Raw genomic sequence first — 26,291 nt, 5'->3', positions numbered from 1 at the left:
GATTCGCACCAGGCTCCCTGTCTCCGGAGGGGAGAGAAGCGGGGCGGCCTCTCCAGCTGCCTCCTTCCCGGCCCTGCTCGGGGGCACCTCAGTCCTGCGCTGGGATGAGCCTCTTGGGGCTCCGGGGAGGTTGGGGGAAGGTCGCTCAGTGGCTGAATTCCACTTTCTAATTCTTAATATTTATTTTTTCTTCCCATCTCAGATACAGAAACTGGAAGCCATTTGTGGTCTTTGCAAGGCAAACTTTCCTCTTGGGGGAAGAAGAAAAAGAGCGGAATATTTGGGAAAATAAAAAAATCAGAATCCCTTGCAGGGATCAGTTGTGGAGCATCAGAAATGGTCCCGTGAAGGAAAAGGCATCTGGAGACCCACCAGAGTCCTTGGAGCCATTTGCAGTTGCTCTGCAGGACAGAGAAAGGATGGAGACACAACCTTTTGGAAAGGAGGGAAGTGGAAAAGGCCCTTCAGCTGCTCAGCCTGGGAAGGGGGGGAAGCTCTGGACAAGGACTGGGCAGGAGATCCTGGAGGAGGAAACCCTCCTCCCTTCAGAAGTTCAGCCCTGGACCTCCATCCAATACTGGGAGGCTGAGTGTCCCCGAGGACTTTGCAGCCGACTCCATGGCTTTTGCAGGCGATGGCTGAGACCAGAAAAGCACACCAAAGCCCAGATGCTGGACCTGGTGGTTCTGGAGCAGTTCCTGGCTCTTCTGCCCCCAGCGATGAAGAGTTGGGTGCGGGAATATGGAGCAGAGACCAGCTCCCAGGCAGTGGCTCTGGTGGAAGGCTTCCTCCTGAGCCAGGTGGAGGAGCAGAAGGAGCAAGTCGAATTACAGGTAAGAGTTCACTCCTCCTTCTCAAACCTCTCTGACATTCATAATATTTATTTTATTTATTCTATTTATTTTATTTTTATACCGCCCTTCTCCTGCGGGATTCAGGGCGGTGCACAGCCAAAATAAAACATAGCATATAAAATTTAAAAACAATTTAAAAAACAATTTAAAAAAATAATTTCGGCCCAAATAATTTAAAATAACCCAAGTAAAACTGCATCAATTGAAACTGAGAGGATGGGATCAAGCCAGCCCGGCTAGATGGAATAAGTGTGTTTTCAGGGCCCAACGAACAGTCCGGAGGTCTGATATCGTGCGTATCTCAGGGGGCAGGTCATTCCAGAGGGCAGGTGCTGCCACAGAGAAGGCTCTCCCCTTGGAGGTCACCAGCCGGCACTGTCTGGCTAACGGCACCCTGAGGAGGCCCTCTCTGTGCGAGCGAACCGGCCGGTGGGAGGCTATTGGCGGCAAAAGGCGGTCTCGCAGATACCCCGGCACTAAGCCATGGAGCGCTTTAAAGGTGGTCACCAACACCTTGAAGCGCACCCGGAAGACCACAGGAAGCCAGTGCAGCTCGCGCAGAAGAGCTGCATCGTTGGGGTGGCCTGGGGTGGAGATGTACAGCTGAGTGTCATCAGCGTACTGATGGAACTCCACCCCAAAGCCACGGATGATCTCACCCACTGGCTTTGCATAAATGTTGAACAGAAGGGGCGAGAGGACCGATCCTTGTGGCACCCCACAAGGAAGGCGCCTCGGGGTCGACCGCTGCCCCCCTGTCAACACAGATTGCGACCGGTCAGAGAGGTAGGAGGAGAACCACCGCAGAACAGTGCCCCCCACTCCCAGCCCCTTCAACCGGTGCAACATGATACCATGGTCAATGGTATCAAAAGCCGCTGAGAGATCTAACAGGACCAGGATAGAGGAACAACCCCTATCCCGAGCCCTCCAGAGATCATCCACCAACGCGACCAATGTCGTTTCTGTGCTGTGCCCAGGCCGGAAGCCGGACTGGAGCGGGTCCAGATAGACAGCTTCATCCAGGTACTGGGGAAGCTGTCGCGCCACCACACTCTCAGCAACCTTCGCAACAAAGTGAAGGTTGGAGACTGGACGATAGTTAGCCAAAACAGCCGGATCCAGAGAGGGCTTCTTGAGGAGGGGCCTCACCACTGCTTCTTTCAAAGCGGCCGGCAGGACACCCTCACTCAGAGAAGCCTTAACAATCCTCTGGAGCCAGCCTCGTGTAACCTCCCGGGAAGCCAGTACCAACCAGGAGGGACACGGGTCCAATAAACATGTGGTCGCGTTCAGCCGTCCCAGGATCCTGTCCACATCCTCAGGAGCCACAGGATCAAACTCCTCCCAGATAATACTCTCAAGACCTGCCTCAGTCATCCCGTCTGGACTTACCCAGTCAGAGGCCAGGCCTTCCCGAATCTGAGCGATCTTGTCATACAGATACTGCACAAAATCCTCAGCTCGACCCTGCAAGGGATCATCCCGCGCTTCCAGATGGAGGAGGGAGCGGGTCACCCTAAACAGGGCGGCTGGGCGATTATCTGATGACGCGATAAGAGCGGCAAAATAGCTAGATTTCGCCGCTTTTATCGCCACTAGGTAGGTCTTAATATGAGACCTCACCAGTGTTCGGTCGGATTCGGAGCGGCTGGTCCTCCAACTACTCTCCAGGCATCTTTTCTGGTGCTTCATCTCCCTCAGCTCCTCGGAAAACCAAGGAGCTAGGCGAATTCGGTGCCGGGTCAGAGGCCACAAAGGCACGACGAGGTCCAAAGCCCCGGCGGCCGCACTATCCCAGGCGGCCGCCGGGGATGTAGCAATGTCCCACCTATTCCAGTAAGACATTGTTCCATTATTTTCTCACATTTCTCACATAACCACATTGATGGATATTGGGGGCTTTGAGGTTGTGTTCCGAATATAGGAATCCACTTTATGTCATCGTATGATGTACATTAATTCTTTTTCTTCCTTCCTCCTATTGGAAGTGCTGCACTGTGGAGATCAGAGATCCTGAGGGAAAGAAGAACCCATCAAATCCTCCCCAGGAGCTATTTTTCAGGAGGATTCTTTGGAAGGACCAAAGTCAGGACACCTTAGGAGGTAAGTGAAGATCCTCCGATTACCCATCTGTCTTACCTTCGCTCTCTCTTCTTTTCTATACAATACCACCTCCTATTTATACTTCTCCACACTAATTGCATCTACAGATAATTGCCCAGCGACCCTCTTCAGGTGAGCCTCCTTCTCCTGGGGAAGGAGGAGATTGAGGTCCACCTGAAGGGGCATGCTGAGGTATTTGCGGTTTTTCTGGAAGACAAAATCGCTCGACTTTGTTCCCAGTTGGATGCCGGCATGGTTGCTAGTCCGGTGGAAGCCTCTGAGACAGGTTCTTGCTCTGATATCTGGGAACAGTTTGACCCTGTTGCTCCTGAGGAAGTGGACAGGATCCTAGGGAGTATGGGTGGGTGCAAGCACCTGTGTTTTAGACCCATGCCCCGCCTGCCTTGGGAAAGCTTCTTCGGAGATGACAGGTGGTTGGACGCTGGCGATCATTAATGATTCCCTACAGGAGGGGGCAGTGCCCCAGCATTTGAAGGAGTCTGTGGTCCACCCTCTTCTTAAGAAGCCATCCCTGGATTCCACCCTGTTGAATAATTTCCAACCTGACTCCAGTCTTCCCTTTTTGGGGAAGGTGGTTGAGAAGGTGGTTGTGCAGCAGCTCCAGAGGTTGAGCGTATCTTGGTTACTATTGTGTGCTCGTGTATTGTTGTGGTTGAAGCTGAAGGAGTCATTGACAGGTAGGACCCCTGCCAGTCAAGATTCAGGCCTGCATTTGGGACAGAATCGTCATTGGTCGCGCTTTTGTATGGTATCTGGCGAGAGCGGGATGTGAGTGGCGCATCCATCCTTGCTCTACTTGACCTCTTGGTGGCTTTCGATACCATCGACCATGGTATTCTCCTGGGGCGGCTTCGCAGGATGGGAGTGGGCGGCCATGTTCTATCCTGCCTCACTTCCTTCCTCTGCAGCCGTTCTCAGTCAATGTTGATAGGAGGGGAGAGATCTAGCCCTCCGCTACTGCTTTGTGGGGTTCCGCAGGGCTCGGTACTATCCGCTCCTGTAACATTTATATGAAACTGCTTTGTGAGATCATCTGCTCGCATGGACTGAGATATCACCAATATGATGATGATACTCAGCTGTATGACTCAGCCCGTGGTGGGTTAAGCGATGCCGTGTGTTAAGGTTATTGTTGTTGTGTTACCAACCAGCAGAGTAGATTGCACAGAGAAACGTTGCTGAGAGCAATGAATAAGAGATAAGCAAACTGGTTTATCAAAAGCTTACTTTATAGTAGAAAAACAGTCTCATAGTCCTTAAACAAATTCCAAGTCTTTGCCAGTAAATCAGTCCAGTAGTTAAAGAATCTTTTTACCCAACAAACAGTAGTTGGTTAGAATAATAAACTCACTCTGGTTCACAAACCACGATGGTTGCAGATCCATCCAATGATAATTACAGATAGCACCTCCTCTCAATGATAGCTTATCATCAACAGCAGCATCATAGCAGCAACCTCTCAACAGCATATCATAGCAGCAACTGAACACGTTGCAGTACCTTGCTTAAATATTCTTACAACCAGTAATTATGTGATTACAGCATGACTCAGCATTAAAGCCACATAATACATATACAGATAAAGTAACAGTACACTTATATTGCCTGTACAACATAGTTAGGCTCAAACCATATCCTAACACCGTGTCCTCCCTATCACGGTGCCAGGAGGCTGTTAGGAGCTGGATGGGGAGCAATGGGTTGAAACTAAAGCCTGGCAAGACAGAGTGGCTCTGGGTTTGGGTTCGTTGGCCAAGGGAGAATTTCCACTTCTGGTCTTGGATGAGGTGACACTACCCCAAACACACCCTGTGTGTAATCTGTGGGTTCTCCTGAACTCACAACTCCTGCTCAAAGAGCAGGTGGCGGTCGTGTGCAGGAGGGCCTTTGCACAACTACGGGTTGTGCGCCAGAAACACCCTTTTCTGGACTGACAATCCCTACTTACAGTCACTCATGCCCTAATCACTTCCCGTCTTGACTATTGCAACATGCTCTACATGGGGCTGTCCTTGAAGAGCATGTGGAAGCTCCAGTTGGTGTAAAACGCAGCGGCCCACATGGTTTTCTGCAGACCCCGGTCTGCACAAGTATCACTTCTCCTGCAGGAGCTGCATTGGCTGCCAATTTGCTTCTGGGTGCAATTCAAGGTGCTGGTTGTCACCTATAAAGCCCTTCATGGGTTGGGTTATCTGAGGGACCATCTCTTACTGGTTACATCTGCCCGACCCAGCAGAGTGCGGAGGCAGGGAATGTTGCGGGTGCCATCCCCTAGGAAGACACACCTGGTGAGACCCAGAAGAAGGGCCTTCTCTGTGGTGGCTCCCTCTCTCTGGACAATCATCCCCCCCCCAGAGATTAGAATGGCCCCCCATAGTAGCACTCTTCCAGAAGGCATTGAAGACCTGGTCCTGCCAGGGGGCCTGGGGAACCCAGAACAGGATGGGGCCCATTAAACGACTCTCAGGTGCTTTCGCCGGATGTGGGTGATTTTATTATTTTAATGTATTATATAATTCTCCTTTTATTAGTTTTCTTATTTTAATATGGGTTTCATATTTTGTAAACCGCTTTGAGTCGTTATGTGCGAATAGGCGGCATATAAATTGTCTAAAATAAATCAATAAAATAAATATTTTGTTAATCATTTATTTTGAAATTATTTATTCCTTACAGAGAAACAAAGAATGAAATTTTCTGGTTTCTATGACGGTGATCAAACAGTGGCTGAACCTCTAAATCAAGTAAGAAAAGGAAAAGTTATTAGATTTGTATTCTCGCCTTCAGGAAGTGAAGTGGGTGTGCAGAGTTCTCTCTCCTTCTATTCCCTTGTTTGGACTGGATTATTTTTGTGTCCTTCCACAACATGGAGAGCAGAATAGCAGGTTGAAGTTGCTGTCAGCCAGCATAGCTTCCTCTGGTTGTCTTGTTCTGCTAGGTGCTCCTCCAACTTTGCCTTTACAAGAAGCACTTCTTTTAACGTCCTTGAAGAATTAGGAATAAACGTATCACAGTGGCAGGAACTGCTGGACCACCTTTCTTTTTGTAATTTATCAACCTCCTAAGGTGTTTATGTTTATTAGATTTTTATACCACCCTTCTCCCGGAGGACTCAGGGCCATATTACAGCCATAGTACAGCCATATTAAAACACATATAAATTTATGAAATTTAAAACAATTTAAAATTGAATATATAAAAATTTGGCCCACAGATTAAAACAAACATACACCCATTATAAAATTCGTATTAGGCCAGCCCGGCTTGTTGGAACAAAAAGATCTTCAGGGCGCGGCAAAAGGTATGCAGGTCAGGGATGAGACGAACCTCTAGGGGCAGCTCATTCCAGAGGGCTGGTGCCCCCACAGAGAAGGCTCTCCCCCTGGGTGTCGCCAGTCGGCATTGTTTGGCCGACGGCACCCTGAGGAGCCCCTCTCTGTAGGAGCGTATTGGCCGGTGGGAGGCTGTTGCTGGGAGAAGGCGGTCTTGTATTTAACCCGGTACTAAGCCATGGAGCGTACAGATTAACAGAGTTGGAAGGGACCTTGTAGGTCATCTAGTCCAACCCCCTAACACCATTTCTGATAGTTGGCAGTCTAGTCGCTTCTTGAAAGCTCCCAGTGATGAAGCTCCCACTTCTGAAGGAAACTTCTGTTCCATTGGTTGGTTGGTTCTATTCACTGTCAGAAAATGTCTCCTTATTTCTAGGTTGAATTTCTCCTTGTTGAGTTTACATCCATTATTCCTTGACTGGCCTTCAGGTGCTTTGGAAAATAGCTTGACCCCCCTCCTCTCTGTGGCAGCCCCTCAAATATTGGAACACTGCTATCATGTCTCTCCTGGTCCTTCTCTTCACTAGACTAGCCATGCCCAGTTCCTGCACCCGTTCATCATATACTTTAGCCTCCAGTCCCCTCATTATCTTGGTTGCTCTTCCTTGCACTTTTTCTAGAGTCTCAAGATCTTTTTTACATCATAGCAACCAATACTGGATGCAAAGTTCCTAAGTGTGGTCTTACCAAGGCATTCTAAAGTGGCACTAATACTTCATGTGATCTTGATTCTATCCCTCTCTTAATGGAGCCTATGATTCCATTGGGTGTTTTTTGGCAAGTGTAGCACACTGCTGGCTCACGTTTAAGCGATTGTCCACTAGGACTCCAAGATCCCTGTTGCACTTTCTACTGTAGAACCAGGCATCACCTATTCTATGGCAGTGCATTTGGTTTTTCTTTCCTAAATGTAGCACATTACATTTCTCACCATTGAAGTTCATTTGGTTAGAAGGTGCCAATCTGTCAATCCTTCTATATCTCGAGCCTATCTTGTGCAGTGTTGGTATTCTTGCCAATTTGGTCTTGTCTGCAAATTTGATGAGTTCCCCTTCTATCCCCGTGTTTAAATCATTGATGATGATGAACAGATCTTGCAAATCCTCCTGTTCTGTTCTTTTTTCCGTGTTCAGGAGAGTCTTGTGTCCTTCGAGGAGGTGGCTGTGTATTTCTCTGAGGAGGAATGGTGTCAGCTGGATCCTGACCAAAAAGCCCTGCATTTGGAAGTCATGCTTGAAAACCATAGGAACGTGGTCTCTCTGGGTAAGAGTTCTCTTGTCCCAAATCAGAGAAATCAAGAAGACAGATGATAGTTAGTTTTTTATTAAAAAATCACTAATCAGATATTGTCTCCCGGGAGGGAAAAGGAAAGTATCTGGCCTTCTAGTACCCCAAGGAAGGAGAGAGTCAGTGTCTCTTTGCTGAGATGCTTTTGGGGCATTCCTTATCTGTATTTTTCCATTTCTATTTGAACTTATCTGTGGAGGCTGAGAAGAACGGGGTGTGCTTTTATGTGTCCTCTGGAGATCATGTGACAAGAATGTGTTGTCATTTGTCCTCTGAAACCTCCCCAAATTGTGTGAAAACAGAAGTTTCACGCTCAGGCCATGGAAGAGCATTCTCCCAATCCAATTCAAGAACAAAGGCCTCATGCAGTGTGACTCAGAGCATCCTCGGATACAGGTGATCCCCGAGTTATGACAGTTCAGTAAGTGACTGTTTCAAGTTACGACCTAGCCGTCTCCCAAGTACTTAAGACTCAGTCCTGAAATTTCAATACCACTTAATAACTTTTTTTTTCGGTCACAGACCAAAATACAAATATAATTGCAAAAGAGCGTGGGGAAAGTAACATTATAAACAGTTGGCTACCAGAAGGCTTGGCTGAGAGGAATTACGGCATTCTCCTCTAATAGTTACAGCTCTTAAAAAAAGTTAGAAACCTGAAAAGTAATGTGTGAGGAGCCATCCCCTAAACAATATAAAGTCAAATTACTAGCATTGGATCCAGAGAGATCTGTTTCTAAGAGAGACAGTAATTTAGTCCTGCCTGCTTTATACATAGGGCAGTATAAAAGAACATGCTCCACAGTTTCAACCTCAGCTCTATCACAGGGGCATAACCGCTCACTTATTGGGAGCCTCTTAAATTGTCCGTCCAGCAATGCTGAGGGCAAGACGTTGAAACGAGCAAGGGAGAAGACTCTTTTATATTTAGGGGTGGTTAAAGTGTAAAAATATGAGGCCATCCTCAGTCCACAATTGTTAAATTGGCTGAAGATCAGAGGGGAGCAGGTTTTATTAGCTCTAGCTCTTAGATATTGCAAGTCTATGTCCACAAGCTGTTGGACTACCCTACATTGGGCGTCCTTAAGGCCATAGTCTCCCAAAGCATCTCCCGAAAAACCTAGCAGGTGGAGTTTCTTCTTCAGCTCCCTCTCCCATCGAGAAGTATAGGAGTCAGCTAACACCAGGGAGAGGTAGCTACCAGGGGCTGCCAAAAAGAGCGCCCGAAACCACCATTTAAAGGTGTTAATCCATGCCATGCATTCGACTGATCGAATGCCCAATTCCAGGTACATCGAAGCAAAGCCAACACAGGGAGGGAGGCCCAAAAGTTTCCTAAAAAAAACAGCCTGAGATCTTTCAATACACTCCTTGAAGCCCCGTATCCATATAGGAATTCCGTAAAGAGTTTGGGCCAGGGTTTTGGCTTTGTAAATACGCAGAGCAGAAGGAATATGCTGGCCTCCTTGGGTATAGAAAAATCTTAGAATCTGCTGATGGCTACAGGAGGCCGAATTCAGCACCTGAGTTCGATGTCTAGTCCAAGCACCGGTGTTCTGAAAATGGATACATAAATACTTAAAATGGAGAACCTGCTTAACAGCATTACCCTTAATAGCCCAGTTGTATAGCTTCCGGGCTCTAGAGAACACCAATACTTTTGATTTATCATAATTAATGGACAAGTGGTTCTCAGCGGAGTAGGACCCAAATGCAGAAAGTAGCCTTTTCAGACCAAGCCTTGACAGTGATAGGAGGACCACATCGTCAGCATAAAGGAGAAGCGGGATCTTCGTAGTTGACAACTTTGGGGCGTGGGACTCAATACGTCCAATGTAAGAAGCCAAGTCAGATAAGAATAAGTTAAACAGAAGAGGAGCCAGGACGCAGCCCTGCTATCGGGATAGGATTTGAGAGTTTTCCTTGCAAACAGCACCTGACCTGACTAAAAGTCTGATTATGTAGGGATCTAATTAAGAACAGAAGACGTCTATCAATGGAACTTTTCAGCAATTTTGACCACAACAATTCCCTTGGGATTGAATCAAACGCTGCCTTTAGATCAATAAAAGCAGTAAAAAGTTTACCACCTGGTATGGTGGTGTATTTATCAACCAGGTGCGCTAGGACAAAGCAGTGGTCCAATGTGGCACAGCCCGCTTTGAACCCAATCTGTTCAACACCAATAATGTTGGATTCCTCGACCCAGGTGAGGAGTCTGCGTTGGAGATATTTAGCATACAATTTTCCAATGGTGGAGAGCAGACTTATAGGACGATAATCGGCTGGGTTGTTCCTATTTCCTTGTTTAAAAACAGGAACAATGATTGCTAGACTCCAGGAGATAGGGATCCTGCCAGAGGTATTAATATGGGTGAAGAGTGTTGCTAAAAGAGGAATCCACCACTCGGGATTAGATTTTAGCAAATCAGGAGGTATAGCATCAGGGCCAGAAGCTTTGCCTGACTTGAGTTCAGAGATAAACTCACTAATCTCAGCGTGAGTCACGGGATGCCAATCCGGAATTGCAGGGGACAGTTGTGGTCCAAGTCCAGTCGTGACTATTGAAGCCTGGAAGATTGACCCAAAATGGTTTTCCCAATCTCTGTTAGAGATACAACAGAGGGGGAATTCTTGATGACCAGGCAACGAACTGGCAACAATTTGCCAAAATAGTCGAGTGTCCTTCTGCTGGATGGAGAGGAGAAGTAAATCCCACTTCTCATTTTCTTTAGCCCTCTTTTTCTTAACAATTAATCCTTTATACTCCCGCTTCAGGCGATAATAGTCCTCAGGTAGGCGTTTATCCCCTCGATTACGATAAAGCAGGTAAACCTGACTAATCTTGTTCCTAAGCAGCAGACATTCTTCATCAAACCAGGGATTGCTTCTTGGATAATATGGGCCACTTGGCCTATGGTCAGCTCCTGGCTCCCTTTGGACACTATTAATTAGTGATTCGAAAGACGAGATTGCCTCTGTGTCACTGCATGTTAGGGCCTGGTTGTATAGGCTAAGACACTCCGGAGATGATAAAAGAGAGTGGAACTTCCTTTCAGTCTTGGAAGACCATTTGATCCTCCTTGCATACGAGGCCACGTAGGGATCCAATATTTGGGGGCCCCTAGGCAGATGTATATTTGAAAAGAGCCCAATAATTGTAACCAGGGGGTAGTGGGGCATTCCACAAAAAAGACATGGACTGCCTGTCTTAGTAGCTGGGAAACCAGCACAAAATCGATAACACTACACCCCCGTGAGGAACTGAAAGTAAATTCACCCGCTAGATCGCCTGGGGTACTCCCTTTAAGGATTATCTTATTATGTTGGGATGCTAAAAGGGCTAGCTGAACGCCGGCAAAATTTGTTAATTCATCCTTAGAATGCCTGGCTGAAATCTGGTGTCCTATGGCCTGGCAGATTTCTTGGGAGTAGAGTGCCTCAATCGATGGGGCAACTTAGCCTCCCAATCGGGCATTAAAGTCGCCCCCTATAAAGATGTGCAGCGCTGGAAATTTGGTTTCAATACAGGTAATATAACTCTCCAGCTCGCCCCATTGAGCCTTAGTGTCGACTTGCCTCACCGTCGGGGGAAGGTAGACGTTGAACACTAACATTTTGCTGTGACCTCTCTTAATTAGGAGCGCGATGGCTAAGGAGCCACAGGGGGGCAGCTCCACTGTCTCCACTTTTAAAGAGGTAGAGACTAAGCAAGCTAAGCCACCCTTAGGTTTTCCCGTCGTAGATTGTTTGGTAGCAGCCAAAGAAATGGCTGTAAATCCTGTAAGGGATATCTTATCACATGCCCAGGTCTCCTGAAGCAGGACCACATTGAATGACTGAATATAGTTGATAAATTCTGTGGTGCCGCACCTTCTCCCCCAACCTGCTATGTTCCACGAGAAGCATTTAAGTGTGCATGGGGGGAATGCCAGGTTTGCTAGTCATTCTGTATAATTAATTTTTTCCAGAGAGCCCTTCAGATCCAAAAAGATACACCCGTTATCAGATGGGAGTGTCACCCTCTTGGGAGACAAAGGCAAGGAAGAGGGGGAGGGAGGCGAGCCTTGTTCATGAGGCTGTAGGGCTCTGAACGCAGTCCAGTTTGTGCTTGTAACATTAGTTGGTTGCTTAGCTGGCAGGCATTCAGTGACATCAGCAGACGGGGTTTGAAGTAGCCCTGGATCTTCAAATTTACGAATTGGACATTCTGGAGAAAGGGCCGAGGGAACTGCCTCTGGTAAATCGGTGTGGACTCCCTGAAGTCCAAGGGGATCCTTATCAGGTAGTGAAAGACTCCAAAGCTTGGATTTAACTGCAGTCAGACGCTTTATAATTTGGGCCCTTTCTGATTGTGGGAGCGCACGAAAGGAGTCGAAAAGCTGTATCTCCTCTAGATTCCAGAGATTGTCTAGAAATGAATCGATTTCATGGATGGATGGAATCCCAGAGGCACTGGCCTGAGGCTTTTTCATTAAGGAGCCTTGGAAGCCCTGGGCTGGTGTCGCTTCCTTTGGAGCCATCTCTTCTCAGCTGATCAAATCATGGCAAACTTCCTGATGAGATGTACCTCGCTGAGGGGGGTTGGTTTTACCGTCTGTAGGAGGAACAGCCAGGGTACCATCTGAGAGGATGCCATCAGGAGGTCTTACAGGAATGGATGAGTATTTAGTAGATGGACTAGTATCGGGAATGGCATTCAAAATTGGCACATTAATATGTGCTGCTAAGGGTCTTTTGGGGGGCTATAAATCTCCTGATGCTCACAGGTTGTCGATTTCTTAAAAGTGGCTTAATCGACATATCTTTGAAGACTCTACTTGGTAAGATGCCGAAAGCTCTTAGCAGAGATCTTCTCCTGAAGAATAGTTTAGGGGTGTTGGGGTTGTCAAAATTGAGAAACACTCTGGTACAATATACAGAGGAGGGTAAAAGTTCAACCTCCTTCAAATCATCAGCAGTCAACCACAATAACTAGTATATGGCCCCTTGCCAGCTGTATTGAATCCCATTGAGGCAAATTGCCATTAATGGGATTAATATTAAGGGCCACCTGTTTTGGCTGTAAAACCAAGTGGCTGCCCACGTCCAGAGGCGTGGAATTGGACCCACTGGCAGGGCCACACCAACCAGTACTCTCGCTGGGGGCCGACAGGGAGAGCTGTGTCACTGCATCAGGTTGCCGAGCAGTCAGTCCAGGGCAACCACCGGTAACTCAGGAAACTAAGCAGTCTAAAGTACTTATTATTTTATCAAGCTGTGACTGTATGCTCGCTGTTGTTTCTGCAACCAAGAAACATTGCTGGGCCAAAAGTTCAATAAGGGTAGGCTCATTTGAAGGTTGAGGGGGGACCGTAGTTTTTGGAGAACCTTTGTTCTCACTTCGGGGGGACGACACCCTCAGCCAACAGAGGATCACGACGACCAGCAGCAGTCTGATAAAAGGGAGCTAGAGTTTCCAAACAGGGAGGTCGAGGTCGAGTTAAAGCAAGGTCCTCAATCTTGGATTGCTTCAGGGAAGGTTGGGGAGCCAGGTCAGTAAGGGATCTGGTTCTTTTCCTTGACTTCATTATGTTAAATAACGCAACAGAGGGGGAGCTGTATAATATAACAAAAAGTCTAGTTTCTGAGGCGAGTCCGGAGGGAGTGGAGTCGAGAGGAAACAAACAAACCCTGATGCAAATAATAACTGAACTCCTCACAAGTAAGGCAAGAATCCTACCCTCCCGGCAGAGCAGGGAGCAGGGAGTAAGTAAAAATGATAAAATAAATAGAGTAATAAAAATGGTAGATAAAAATAATGACGATAAGCAGCAATCAGATAAAAGGGAGCTAAAGTTTCCGAACAGGGAGGTCGAGGTCCGTCTGACAGCAGAAGTAAATTAATTTTACTTTAAATTAATAGATAACCATAAGCCAAACAAACTTACAGCCAAACCAAAACAGTCTCGAAAATAAAGGGTTTTTTTTTTCCTGGATAGGTTCCAAAAACAAACAGCTCTAAATCCCCTCCAAGGTTAGGGGCCTCCACTGAGGTTTGTCAACAAGTCCGGTAATCCGAATTTCAGGCCTTGCAAGGAGAAGTCACAGGAATAGTCTAAGCCAGGAATGCAGGAGCCCTGGCTTGTAGTATTGTTAAAATGTATCTAAAACAAATGGTAGCCACACTATATGTGCTTTTATAAAGTCCGGTATAGAATAAAATAGATTAAAAATGAATTAAAAATATAAAAATACTTATATGTACATTTAAAAAGAAAAACCTAATTTACTTTTGGAAGAGCTCCTTACAGCCGTTGCTGCCTGTCCTCCATTCCTCCATCATCCATCCACAGTCCTGAAATTACAAATGTTGCAACACCAGGGCCGTCATTCACACTTACGAATGACAGCAGAGGCGTTGCAACAACAATCATCCTACCTGTACCCCCACCCCACCCTGCTGGGATTTACGTTACGAGGATGTAGCGAGCCATCAGTTCCTTTGCCTGCTTGGGTGCATTTGCAGAAAAAAGAGGCCTAAAGTAGTGAGAGATACACAAGATCAACAGTGGGAAATCTGGCAGCACTGATCTCACATGATCTCACACTACAGTACTTTAGGCCTCTGTTCCCTGCTCACCAAGGCCTGCACGACATCCAGGGCAAAATGCTTTGGAAACAAAGGGGAGGCCTCTTTGTTTTCAAAGACTTTTGCCCTGGATCTCGTGCACTCCTTAGTTTGTAGGGAACACAGGCCTAAAGTACTGCAGTGTGAGATCCCGCAAGATTATTAGTGTGAGATCTTGCACTTCTCGTCTTGTGTGATCTCGCACTAAAGTAGTTTAGGCCTCTGTTCTCTGCGAACTAAAGCCTGTACCAGATCCAGCCAAAAAACCCTTGCCAGCCGATGACACTTTGGGGCAGCAAAATAGCCATTCTTGAAGCCTCCCAACCTTTCCACTCTCAGCGTGAAGAGCGTTTACAAGCCAATGGGAGGCTTCAATCAAGGGACTTCCCTCCAAAGTCTCATCGCTGGGATCAAGGAACGGGCCGAGCGGGAGTCCTGCCTGCCAGACAGACGCCGTGTACTAGCTGCTCCAAGGTACACCGGGAAAGAAGGAGGTTTTTCAAAATAGTTTCAGTTCTCACAGGTCTCTGCTGAAATCAACCCACCTCAATAAATCTTAAATTTTCTCCTTATTCCTCCTTGGATGTTTCCCCTGATTATTCCTTTACTCAAAACAGACTTTCATTGAGATTTACACATATATAGATAATTGTAAAGAAAGAGATGTTTTCTAGATATTTTCAAAGCTTTCAGAACTCATGAATATAGAAATCATCCTGTCTATATCACACCACTGTAAGCATGCAAACATAAAACTGAAAGGAATTCTGGAAAAATTCAGAAGGAAATTTATTTATTTATTTATTTATTCAAATTTCTATACCGCCCTTCTCCTTTCGGACTCAGGGCGGTGAACAGCCAGATAAAAAACATCTATACAAACATCACAGTTAAAAATAAAGTTAAAATAATTTATAAATTTGGCCCATAATTTAAAACTTGTCAATTAAAATAAATATTAAAATTTTTAAAACTAACCCTAAAATCAGGACAGACCGGCTAGCTGAAAAAAATAAGTTTTTAGGGCCCGACGAAAAATCCGGAGGTCGGAGATCACTCGTATCTCTGGGGGTAGATTGTTCCATAGGGTAGGTGCCACCACAGAGAAGGCTCTCCTCCTGGGGGTCGTCAGCCGGCATTGTCTGGCCGACGGCACCCTGAGGAGGCCCTCTCTGTGGGAGCGAACTGGCCGGTGGGAGGCTATTGGTGGCAGAAGGCGATCCCGTAAGTACCCTGGCCCTAAGCCATGGAGCGCTTTAAAGGTGATCACCAACACCTTGAAGCGCACCCGGAAGTCCACCGGAAGCCAATGCAGCTCGCGCAGGAGAGGAGTCACATGGGAGCGCCCCGTCGCTCCCATAATCCCCCGCGCAGTCAATTCACTTGACTTTGTACGGTTTGATCTTTTTCTCTAACCCTGTTATCATTTTCATTTCTCTTTTGCTTTGAAGGTAATAATGGTCAGGAGAATCAAGATTCCTGTGAACTGTTCCAAGTGATCAATGCTAAAGATGGAATGGAGAAGTTTGGAATTCGAATGGAATTAGAAACCCATGAGAGAAAAGAGTCAAATGATTGGAATCAGGAAAGCTCATCTTCCACCGAGGCTCGGATGCAAGACTTTCTTGCCCAACAGGAGAAAATAAGGAAAAAATATATTGGGGAAAGTGTGAAGCCAATCAAAGCTAAATTACAAGTAAAAGAACACTATATAAGCCAAAACAAAGGAGAAGATGCTATAAGAAGACACAACGGACAAAGTTACAATGGGACATTCATTCCTTCTCTTGGAAATAAGTTCCTTACATCTCAAAAAGTGATTGATACAAAAGAGAAGCCTTACAAATGTTTGGAATGTGGAACATGTTTTAGAACAAGCAGGCAACTTACTTCCCATGAAGGGATTCACACTGGGGAGAAGGTACACAAATGCAGAGAGTCTGGTAACAGGTTCAGAAGACGTAATAATCTTATTTCCCATAAAAGGATCCACTCAGGAGAGAAACCGTATAAATGCATGGAGTGTGGAAAGACCTTTGCTCAGAGCAGTGTCCTAAGAGTACACGAAAGGCTCCACACAGGGGAGAAGCCGTATAAATGCATGGAATGTGGAAAGACCTTTGCTCGAAGATGTCATCTAATTTCCCATAAGAGGATCCACACAGGGGAAAAGCCATTTAAATGCATGGAGTGTGGAAAGACCTTTGCTGAGAGCTCTGCCTTAAGAGTACATGAAAGGCTCCACACAGGGGAGAAACCATATAAATGCATGGAATGTGGAAAGACCTTTGCTCAAAGAGGTCATCTTGTTTCCCATAAGAGGATCCATACAGGGGAAAAGCCATTTAAATGCATGGAGTGCGGAAAAACCTTTGCTCAGAGCAGTGTCCAACGAGCACACGAAAGGCTCCACACAGGGGAGAAACCATATAAATGCATGGAATGTGGAAAGAGCTTTGCTCGAAGAAGTCATCTTGTTTCCCATAAGAGGATCCACACAGGGGAAAAGCCATTTAAATGCATGGAGTACGGAAAAACCTTTGCTCAGAGCAGTGTCCAACGAGCACACGAAAGGCTCCACACAGGGGAGAAACCATATAAATGCATGGAATGTGGAAAGAGCTTTGCTCGAAGAGGTCATCTTGTTTCCCATGAGACTATCCACACAGGGGAAAAGCCATTTAAATGCATGGAGTGCGGAAAAACCTTTGCTCTAAGAGGTTATCTTGTTTCCCATAAGAGGATCCACACAGGGGAAAAGCCATTTAAATGCATGGAGTGTGGAAAAACCTTTGCTCAGAGCAGTGTCCAACGAGCACACGAAACGCAGCACACAGGGGAGAAGCCATTTAAATGCATGGAATGTGGAAAGACCTTTGGTCAAAGAGGTCGTCTTATTCGCCATAAGATGATCCACACAGGGGAGAAACCGTATAAATGCATGGAATGTGGAAAGATCTTTGCTCAAAGAGGTCATCTTATTCGCCATAAGACAATCCACACAGGGGAAAAGCCATTTAAATGCATGGAGTGCGGAAAAACCTTTGCTCAAAGAGGTTATCTTGTTTCCCATAAGAGGATCCACACAGGGGAGAAGCCGTATAAATGCATGGAATGTGGAAAGACCTTTACTCATAGAAATGGACTTACTCTCCACAAAATGATCCACACAGGGGAAAACCCATTTAAATGCATGGAATGTGGAAAGACCTTTACTCATAGAAATGGACTTACTCTCCACAAAATGATCCACAGAGGAGAAATGCCATTTAAATGCATGGAATGTGGAAAGACCTTTGGTCAAAGAGGTAATCTTATTCGCCATAAGACAATCCACACAGGGGAAAAGCCATTTAAATGCATGGAGTGCGGAAAGGCCTTTGCTCGAAGAGGTCATCTTATTCGTCATAAGACAATCCACACAGGGGAGAAACCATTTAAATGCATGGAATGTGGAAAGGCCTTTGCTCGAAGAGGTCACGTTATTCGCCATAAGACAATCCACACAGGGGAGAAACCATTTAAATGCATGGAATGTGGAAAGGCCTTTGCTCGAAGAGGTCACGTTATTCGCCATAAGACAATCCACACAAGGGAGAAGCCATATAAATGAATGGAGTGTGGAAAGGCCTTTGCTCAGAAAGGTAGTCTTACTTCTCATAAAAGGATACACGCTCAGGGGAAACTGAATAGCAATAGTAATTCCACTTAGACTTATATACCACTCCACAATGCTTTACCTCTTTGAGCAGTTTACAAAGTCAGCATATGGTGTCCAGCAATCTGGGTCCTCATTTTACCCACCTCAGAAGGATGAAAGCTGAATCAACCATGACCCTGTCAGAATCAAACTTCTGGCTGTGGGCAATTAGCCTATAGTACTGCATTCTAACCACTGATCCACCACATCTCTATAGATTTTTTTTTATTTTACTTTTTTTTTTAATAAAAAAGTTTTTTATTTTATGAACAAACAAATATACAATATATAATCAATCATTCATTATATCATCTAAGTACATCTTTTCATTTCATTTAATGTAACATTTCCCCCACATTTACTTATCTGTTAATACATTTATCTGTATCCTAACCCAACCTTCAACCCCTCCTCCCCACCCCCCCAGAGCAAAAACAGGGTATAACATTTAACAAACATATGCTAAAATATTCTAACTTACTGCAAGATTCAAAACTCCCTCACACACTTTAACTCCCTTTTTACAAATTATTCATCAACCTTCCTTTTATAAATTCTGAAAATCAATTAAATTAAATTCTTCCTAAGTATAAAAGCCTTTTTCTTGGCATGTAATCCAATAACTTTTAGAGTTTTAGAAACATTAACAAACACTAATAAATTTCATTCAAACCAAACACCATTCTTTTTCAACATGTAAAATACTAAAATCTCATATTAAACGTTCTAAAAATCTCTTACTACATCAATAAAATATTCTTACTTCGTTTCTCAGAATATAAATTCACAACCTTCAGGAAACTATCCATTAAATTTTTATTAACCATTTTACTCTTCTTCTGTAGGAAGTTAGCACCCACCCCTTTCCTGGAAGAGTGAAATATTTTAGGAAATATGAAAAAGGCAGAATATTATATTTCCCTGGATGAGAAATATGAGAAGCATATTTTACAGACAAAGCAGCTCCCACCTTCCTGCCCCCCACCCTTTGTCAATGGGCCATTAAGGCCTGGGCCAGTCTATTCTACATAACAAAGATCTGCCTCCTTCAGGCAGAGCCATAGTAGGAATTGCCAAAGATAGGATTAGCCCTCTACACAATAGTAGCAGAAACTCACCGCATGTGACCTGGGAAGCACATGTGACCATCAGCCAGCAAGGCCCCCACCCCCTGGGAGTCTGACAACCAATCAGGATACTCTTTCGGGGCCCCAAGAAATGCAGAGCCAGAGAGAGCATAAAAACCCGAGGATTTACTGTATCTGCCCCTTTTCTGTTCAGGAACTCAAGCCATGTGATCCTGTCCACCATTAAACCATCTTTCCAAGCAGTCTCCATGTTTCCAGTGTCTGTTTTCCCCACTTGGAGCAGAACCTAGAAGGATGTTTCTTCCAACAATTGGCGAGCCAGTGGGACTCCAAGCTAACCTAACCAATGGACCAGGCCCAGGTAAGCCTCCCTTGCTAGCAGCAGACCCATTGAGTCTGTGGGTATGTTTTCTTGGACCTTGGCCATTTGGAACTAGGTTTTAAAGGGGTTTTGAGTTTGAGCTCAAAGGCTGCTTGGAAAGAAGGTGAGTACCTCTAAATTTTGATCTTAAAGTATGGAAAAGCATGGGAAATTTGTTTATGCCTGCATGTGTGTGAGTGAAGGCCCTTCTCCCAATCACAGTTGGATCTTGCTTTCTCTGTGCATTTCCTAGCCGCAGAAAGACTAACAGTCTGGAGAGCATGGGGGTTTTGCCAGAGCACAGGACCTTCTGTTAGGGAAGGAGGAAGTGTGTGTGTGGGATTCCACCTGGAAAACAGTCTGATTTCACCTCTTTGAGTGACCTCTAGCCGCACCTCTGCCTACTGCTAGCTCCACTGAGCCATGACCGGTAGGATAGAGAAAGCAAGGGGGGGTTGCCAAATGTGGAACTTTGTGTTTAAAAGGAATGGAAGCCGAGCGAAAGCCAAGCGTGTGAAGGGGGGGGTAATAAAACTGTAAAAGGGAATCCCGGTTTTGTCCAGCCCAGACACGGGGCGAGCGTGTGTGTGTGTAAGAGGAGGTGCCCACACCTGGCTGCAGGGGTCAGCAGGTCCTCACGGATCCCCTTTTTGGATCCGAAAAGTTGTGGTGATTCCCTAGAGGAAGGGGCCCATACTTCGCAAGGGAATCGAAGTCCTTCCCAGAGCTTTTTCCTCTGAAAACTGAGAGCGTGCCACCCGGCTAAGTCGAAGTGATCCTTCCGGAGAAAAGGAAAGGGTCATGGGTAGCGATAGTTCGCGGGTGGCGGGGACCCCAGTAGATGAAGTGCTCGCGGCCTGGGACGCCAGGCGGGTGCCCATATTGAGGGGCATGGATAAAAGGAAATTAGGAAAATTGTGTTAAAAATGGGCTTTGCTAAGAGAACACCGGGAGACAAATTTGGCTAAATAAAGGTACTTAAAAGAAAAGGGAAATATATAAATAGGAAGGTTGGGGATTTTGTTTGTTTTGTTTGTTTGTTTTGTTTGTTTGTTTGTCTCTCTGTCTTCTGTGCAACCACGTGGTATGTTTAAGATTTGTGCCTTCCCTAATTTAACTGAGATTTATGTGGGAATGATCAGTGTGTGTGAAATCTCAGAGTTCTGTTTTCTTCTCTTTGTCCTTCTTTTCTTTATGTGTGTGTGTCTAAGTCTTTGGGCGCCCTCGAGGTAATTGTAACTGTAAAATGTATCTGATCTCTAGAGACAAGAATTTTAAATTGTTAGAAAAGAAAAAAAAAAGGTTGAAGCAATGAAAATGGGGGAGAGAGAGAAAAAAGAAAGAAAGAGCCTTTGCCCTGTGTTTGTCTGGCCAACAAACACAGATTAAAGAGAGCATTTCATTTCATTTCTGGTTTTTTTTCTCCTTCCCTCTCTGTATCTTAAAGTAACAACTCAAGTTTATGAGGAAACGTTTTAAGTTTGTTTACAAGAAAAAAATCAGTCTTGCATTTACTGTATGTGTTTAAATAGGTTTACCTGTTCATCTCTTTCCTGAAGCATGTGAATCCAGTTTTTTCTTATCTGTTGTGTCTCCATTTTGTTGAAACTGCATTATCTGTTTAGTAACTGCAATACTGTTGTGTTGTTTCTTTTCAAACTCTGCAAGCTATCTACCCCCCCATCTGTAATCCTGTTACAATGCCTTTCCTGAGAAGATTACCCACAAAGGGGGGAGGGGACCCTGTTCTCATGTCTTTCAGCCCTGCACAAAGGACTCTGCAAACTGTGGAAGCAGAGCACATGGATCCAGATGCTGCCTCCAAAGGAGACCTTCCATCTGATTGAACCAGGAATTGGGTTTGAATCCAGTCTCCACTGAAAGTCAGCACAGCAACCAGAGTGGAGCAGATCTTCCCAAACCTGACTGACCAGCCTTACCACCAAGCAGGCTACCCAGCAGACATTAAAGAAAAGACCCTGAGATGTATAAGTAAAGACCAAAAGACTCTTTTCAATTCCCAGAAGACAGCTGCAAAGACTATGGGTGGAGGGTGGAAATTCATTGTAAAGTTTTCTTTCTTGTCTCATTTATATTGTAATCAGTTTATTGTAAGAATTGTATTTGGGAGTGATTGCCACAGCAAGTTATGTACACTCTAGATTTCTGTCTGGTGGAGAGGAGAAATATGTCCAAAATGTTTGTATTGCCTGTATTGTAAAAGTAGCTACATACACATGCACACACAGAGAGACACAGAATTAGACTGAAACTATTCCCTTCACTTATCTCCACACAAAGCTTCTCCTAGGTTGATTTTTGCTCTGTAGCACTAAAAGTCCAAGTAGTCTTATCTCCCTGCTAATTCCATGGGGAAGGGAGCAATACCCCTCAGGCAATTCCCTCACTTGAAGAGATAGCAGAAAAGTGATTTCCAAAACCCAAGCCCTGACTGTGACTCACAAATGATGCTGCCCAGTTGCCCAGTAAAGGAAGATATATTGCACTCGTGGTCTCATGAGCAGAAATCCCAGGGCTCATTATGTGTAACACCAAAAAAAAAAAAAAAAGAATGGATATTGTATACTGGCTAACCTCAATTTGGACTCACAAATCCTGGATGCACTAAAGTAAGAGCTAGGGCAGGTTCAGTAACCAACCCTTGGAAATGGGCAGCCTGTAATTTAAAGGAAAACTATGGCTGTGAAAAATTTTGGGACATGTGCTTGCTTGAAACCTGACTGGAAGCTCACAGAAAGTAATATCTGAAGTCTGAAATTAATTGGCATGGAAAATTGGATACTGTAAAATTCTTACCAGAAATTTTTCCCTGGCTGCTAGACCTTCATGGTTGAAAGCTTTTGGAAGCCACTGAAGGAATCCTTTTCTGTTGCCTCTATCAATGCCTTCCCCTTTGCATTAGAAAATTAAAAGCACCCATTAAGCCTCCCTGATGTGATCATTTTAATCTTTTGCCAAGAACTTGTTTCAAAACTCACGTTTTGAAAAAAAAAAGTAGGGATTGTAGGAAGTTAGCACCCACCCCTTTCCTGGAAGAGTGAAATATTTTAGGAAATATGAAAAAGGCAGAATATTATATTTCCCTGGATGAGAAATATGAGAAGCATATTTTACAGACAAAGCAGCTCCCACCTTCCTGCCCCCCACCCTTTGTCAATGGGCCATTAAGGCCTGGGCCAGTCTATTCTACATAACAAAGATCTGCCTCCTTCAGGCAGAGCCATAGTAGGAATTGCCAAAGATAGGATTAGCCCTCTACACAATAGTAGCAGAAACTCACCGCATGTGACCTGGGAAGCACATGTGACCATCAGCCAGCAAGGCCCCCACCCCCTGGGAGTCTGACAACCAATCAGGATACTCTTTCGGGGCCCCAAGAAATGCAGAGCCAGAGAGAGCATAAAAACCCGAGGATTTACTGTATCTGCCCCTTTTCTGTTCAGGAACTCAAGCCATGTGATCCTGTCCACCATTAAACCATCTTTCCAAGCAGTCTCCATGTTTCCAGTGTCTGTTTTCCCCACTTGGAGCAGAACCTAGAAGGATGTTTCTTCCAACACTTCCTTTCTTCCTTCTGCTTTTATTCTCAAGATTCAAACATTTTAAAATCTTAATACATCAGTAAAACATTCTTCATTCCTTTCTTTCTATATTTTTTCCAGTTCTTCTTCTTTCCCACTGTTTTTATTTTAGAGAGTTTTTGAATTTTAATTTGAGGTTGATGTATCTTTAAAACTCGTTCCCTTCTTAGAATTATTTCCTCTAGTTTGAAACCCCCATATCGACTCTTCTTGCTTGTATAGTCGATCAATCCATTCCTTTGTCTGTAGAACCAAAAATTGTCACGATAGGATTTATCAGTTTGCAATAAAGAATCTACTCATTGCTTTTCAATTATTTGTGTAGAAACCTCTGCCAAGTCCTTTGTTTCGCCTATATCAACCTCCATCTTAGACCTGACTGTCGAGATCCCTTGACACTGTGATCCGCAGCGGCACACATGAAACCTGCCTGACATCCACCGTTACTAAAGGACCTGTGGGGGGTGGATGGGGGGGTTGGTTGGTGGCTCACACGCACCTCGGTGGTGGGGGTGTTTTCTTTCTAGGCGGTCGGTCACGCAGCGGCCGGCATAGGGTGGACCCTTTTCCAGGTACCTTCCGGACGCTGGATTGCTGAGAAGACGTTGCGCGCATGCGCCATTAACGTTATACCCGGAAGGGCGTTGTATCAGCTGGCACGAGTGTTTAAAAGGCGTGAGGAGGCAATTGCCTCTAACGCCGACTTTGTGCTTAAACGCATTTTGTGTCACTTGTTCTCCGAACTACACGAATGGATTAAACGGCTGAAGCAACCAACCGCTGTCTGGGGCGTTTTCTTTCCGTTCGTTTCTAGCGCAGCATCGAGTAGACACTGACGACTTCTTTGTCTTCCAAAGTCACACAGGGCTGGAAAATCTCTGCCTCCCCCACGACCAGCAGATCCCTATTGTGCTGCAAATCACACTTTCGAAAGATTCCATCAATTGACTCCAAAAGAGCAGAAATAAAAGAGTTTAAAAGTTCTTGAAAGGCCTTAACAGTCACAACTTGTGAGTTTGCTGACTCATCCAGCAGTAATCTTCCAGCCCCCCCCCCCCCCGTCTGGTGGTGCCCTCAGGCGCCATTTCTTTTCCTTTTAAACGAAGTTTCAAAATACTTGCATTTTTTTATTCTTCTGAATTTGCTCTGCCAGCATCCATAATCAAAATTTTTGTAATCCTTAAAATTGCATAGCTGGTGTGGTCACGAACGCCTTGGTCTGCATAAAGCAGACTCGTCCCGGATCTGGAGCACTGAAGAGTTTACAGGGAGCTCTCACCCTGCACACCCCAGGCTTAAAAAGAAAAACCTGGGGGTCTAGGGGAGCTATACCCAGACCCTTCTGCTCTTCTCTCCCCCTTCTTCCCCTGCTCGGGGATTGGGGGGGAGAGTTTTAAGCTGCTAGACAGCAGATTTTCGCTGTTCTAGCGGCTAACAGAATCACGGGGCTGGAGCTCTCGAAGGAGCGTCCATCGGCATTCGTGGGGCCACAGGAAGTCCTCCACGTCTCTATAGATTTTGATCTGTATGCATATTGTGCCTTTCGGATCCAAACGAGACAAGGTAGAATCCAAGAAAATGAAATTTAATGTGGAGAAAAGTAAGCTTTTACAGCTGGGCAGGAAAAACAGATTACCTGAAACCTGGCTGGAAAATAGTAACTGTGAAGGGTCCTTGGAGTCGGAATGGATGATCAATTAACCACGAATCACCTGTGTGCAGCAGCAGCCAAAAACGAATAAAATCCTTGGTTGTATAAACAGAGGCATAGAATCAAAATCACATGAAGTATTAGTACCGCTGTATAAAGCCTTAGTAAGACCACACCTGGAATACTGGTTGATTCAGGGGATTTCTTTAGTGTTAACTAATAGTGTTAGCTATTTTTGTTACAGGGATAATTTGTATTGGAGCAGCCTGCAGGTCTCCCAAAGGCTCTGTGCACCCTGTTTTTGCAAAAAACGGGCCCGTTTTTTAAAAAACGGGACACGAGGAACAAGGCTTCAGGAGGCCAAAAATGGCTGTATTCCATGTATTTTACTGTTACTATCTTCCTTAGTGGGTCGTGCAAACCGCTATTCCGAACAATGCTATTTATAGGGGGTGGGGGTGGGGGCAGTGGTGGGTTGGCCCGGTTCTCACCGGTTCTATAGAACCGGTCGTAAAACCGTCATGAGGCCCCGCCCACCGACCCCAACATCAGCCAAACGCTTCTGCGTATGTGCAGAAGAGCGCGTGCATGCACGAGCGGCCCCGCTGCAAACCGGTAGTAAAGGTAAGTAGAACCCACCTCTGGGTGGGGGGCACTGAGGAGGAGTTTGTAGTACCAAGGGGGCGGTGGGCTGAAAAAGTTTGGGAACCACTGATCTGGGCTTTGATGATTAGCTATGGGATTATGGAAATAATGTAGACAAATGTTAATCTTAGAGTAAGAGTTTGATATATTTTTACTTATATCTGTACCAAAGAAAGTTGGAATTCATTCTTTTTCAGTTTTCCTTCTTTTCCTCTATCTTTCTTTCACTTTCACTCTTTCTTTCCTGAGCCTTTTTTATTTCAAATGTTCTTTATTTGTTTATCCCCTAGCTTTGTATTTTTGGATGTATGAAGGATCAAATACTCAGCCATTGTAATTCTAAATTCCTTATTTACAGAAACAATACCAACATTTAGAATGAAATCCACTGGGAGCCCTCTAACCAAAAAGTGTTTATCGAGAGAAGATAATATTTGTAGCTCAGGGTTGAACTGTGAGGTCCTTGGTGCTCTCTGAGCTTGATGGTTTTTTTGCAGATGTTTCATTACCAAACTAGGTAACATCATCAGTACTAGAAGGGAGTGGAGATTGCTCTTCTTTTCTTTTCTTTTTTTTTTATTGAAAAGTTTTATAAGAAATACAAACAATTTTCTCCCCCCCTTTCCCCTTCCCCACATAAATTGTACATTTTCTTATACATAAGAAATCCTACATACACATGTTTCCCTTAAAGAAAGCATTAAAATAAGACATTTTAATTACATTCGGGGTTGCTCTTCTCTTTCTTCCCTCATTCCACAACAAACCCTCTTCTTCTCCTCCTTTCTTTCCTTTCCCTCCCTCCTCTTCTCTCCTACTTTCTCCTACCTCTTCTCCCACCTCATCCTACTTCCTTTCCCTTTCCCCTACTTCTCTCTTCTTTTCCCCCTTCTCGTCTTCACTCCTACTCGTGTCCCCTTCCCTTCCCTTCCTCCTCTCCTTTCTTCCATTCCTCACCCTCCCTCTCCTTTTCCTACCCCCTCCTCCTCTCTCCTTTCTAACTTCTTTGCTGTGAAATATTTTCCTCCTTTAGT

General features: G+C 45.2%; 1 protein-coding gene across 1 annotated transcript in view; it reads left to right on the top strand.

Moving 5' to 3' along the window:
- The first annotated feature begins 217 nt into the window (after positions 1-217).
- LOC139311609 (zinc finger protein 665-like) overlaps positions 218-26,291 on the top strand; it is a 94,645-nt gene continuing 68,571 nt past the window's right edge. Inside the window, exons 1-5 of the mRNA XM_070936079.1 lie at positions 218-833; positions 2,846-2,960; positions 5,658-5,725; positions 7,447-7,576; positions 15,662-17,586. Coding sequence (XP_070792180.1) covers positions 420-833; positions 2,846-2,960; positions 5,658-5,725; positions 7,447-7,576; positions 15,662-17,586 — 2,652 coding nt within the window. The 5' untranslated portion in view covers positions 218-419. The remainder of the gene's footprint in view (positions 834-2,845; positions 2,961-5,657; positions 5,726-7,446; positions 7,577-15,661; positions 17,587-26,291) is intronic.

The sequence above is a fragment of the Pituophis catenifer genome, unplaced genomic scaffold (genome assembly GCF_029215685.1).
Source record: "Pituophis catenifer annectens isolate HBS135680 unplaced genomic scaffold, rPitCat1.0.hap2 SCAF_2, whole genome shotgun sequence".
Classification (NCBI taxonomy): domain Eukaryota; kingdom Metazoa; phylum Chordata; class Lepidosauria; order Squamata; family Colubridae; genus Pituophis; species Pituophis catenifer.
The sequence above is the reverse complement of the archived record's forward strand: the minus strand, read 5'-3'. Positions and strand labels throughout refer to the sequence as shown.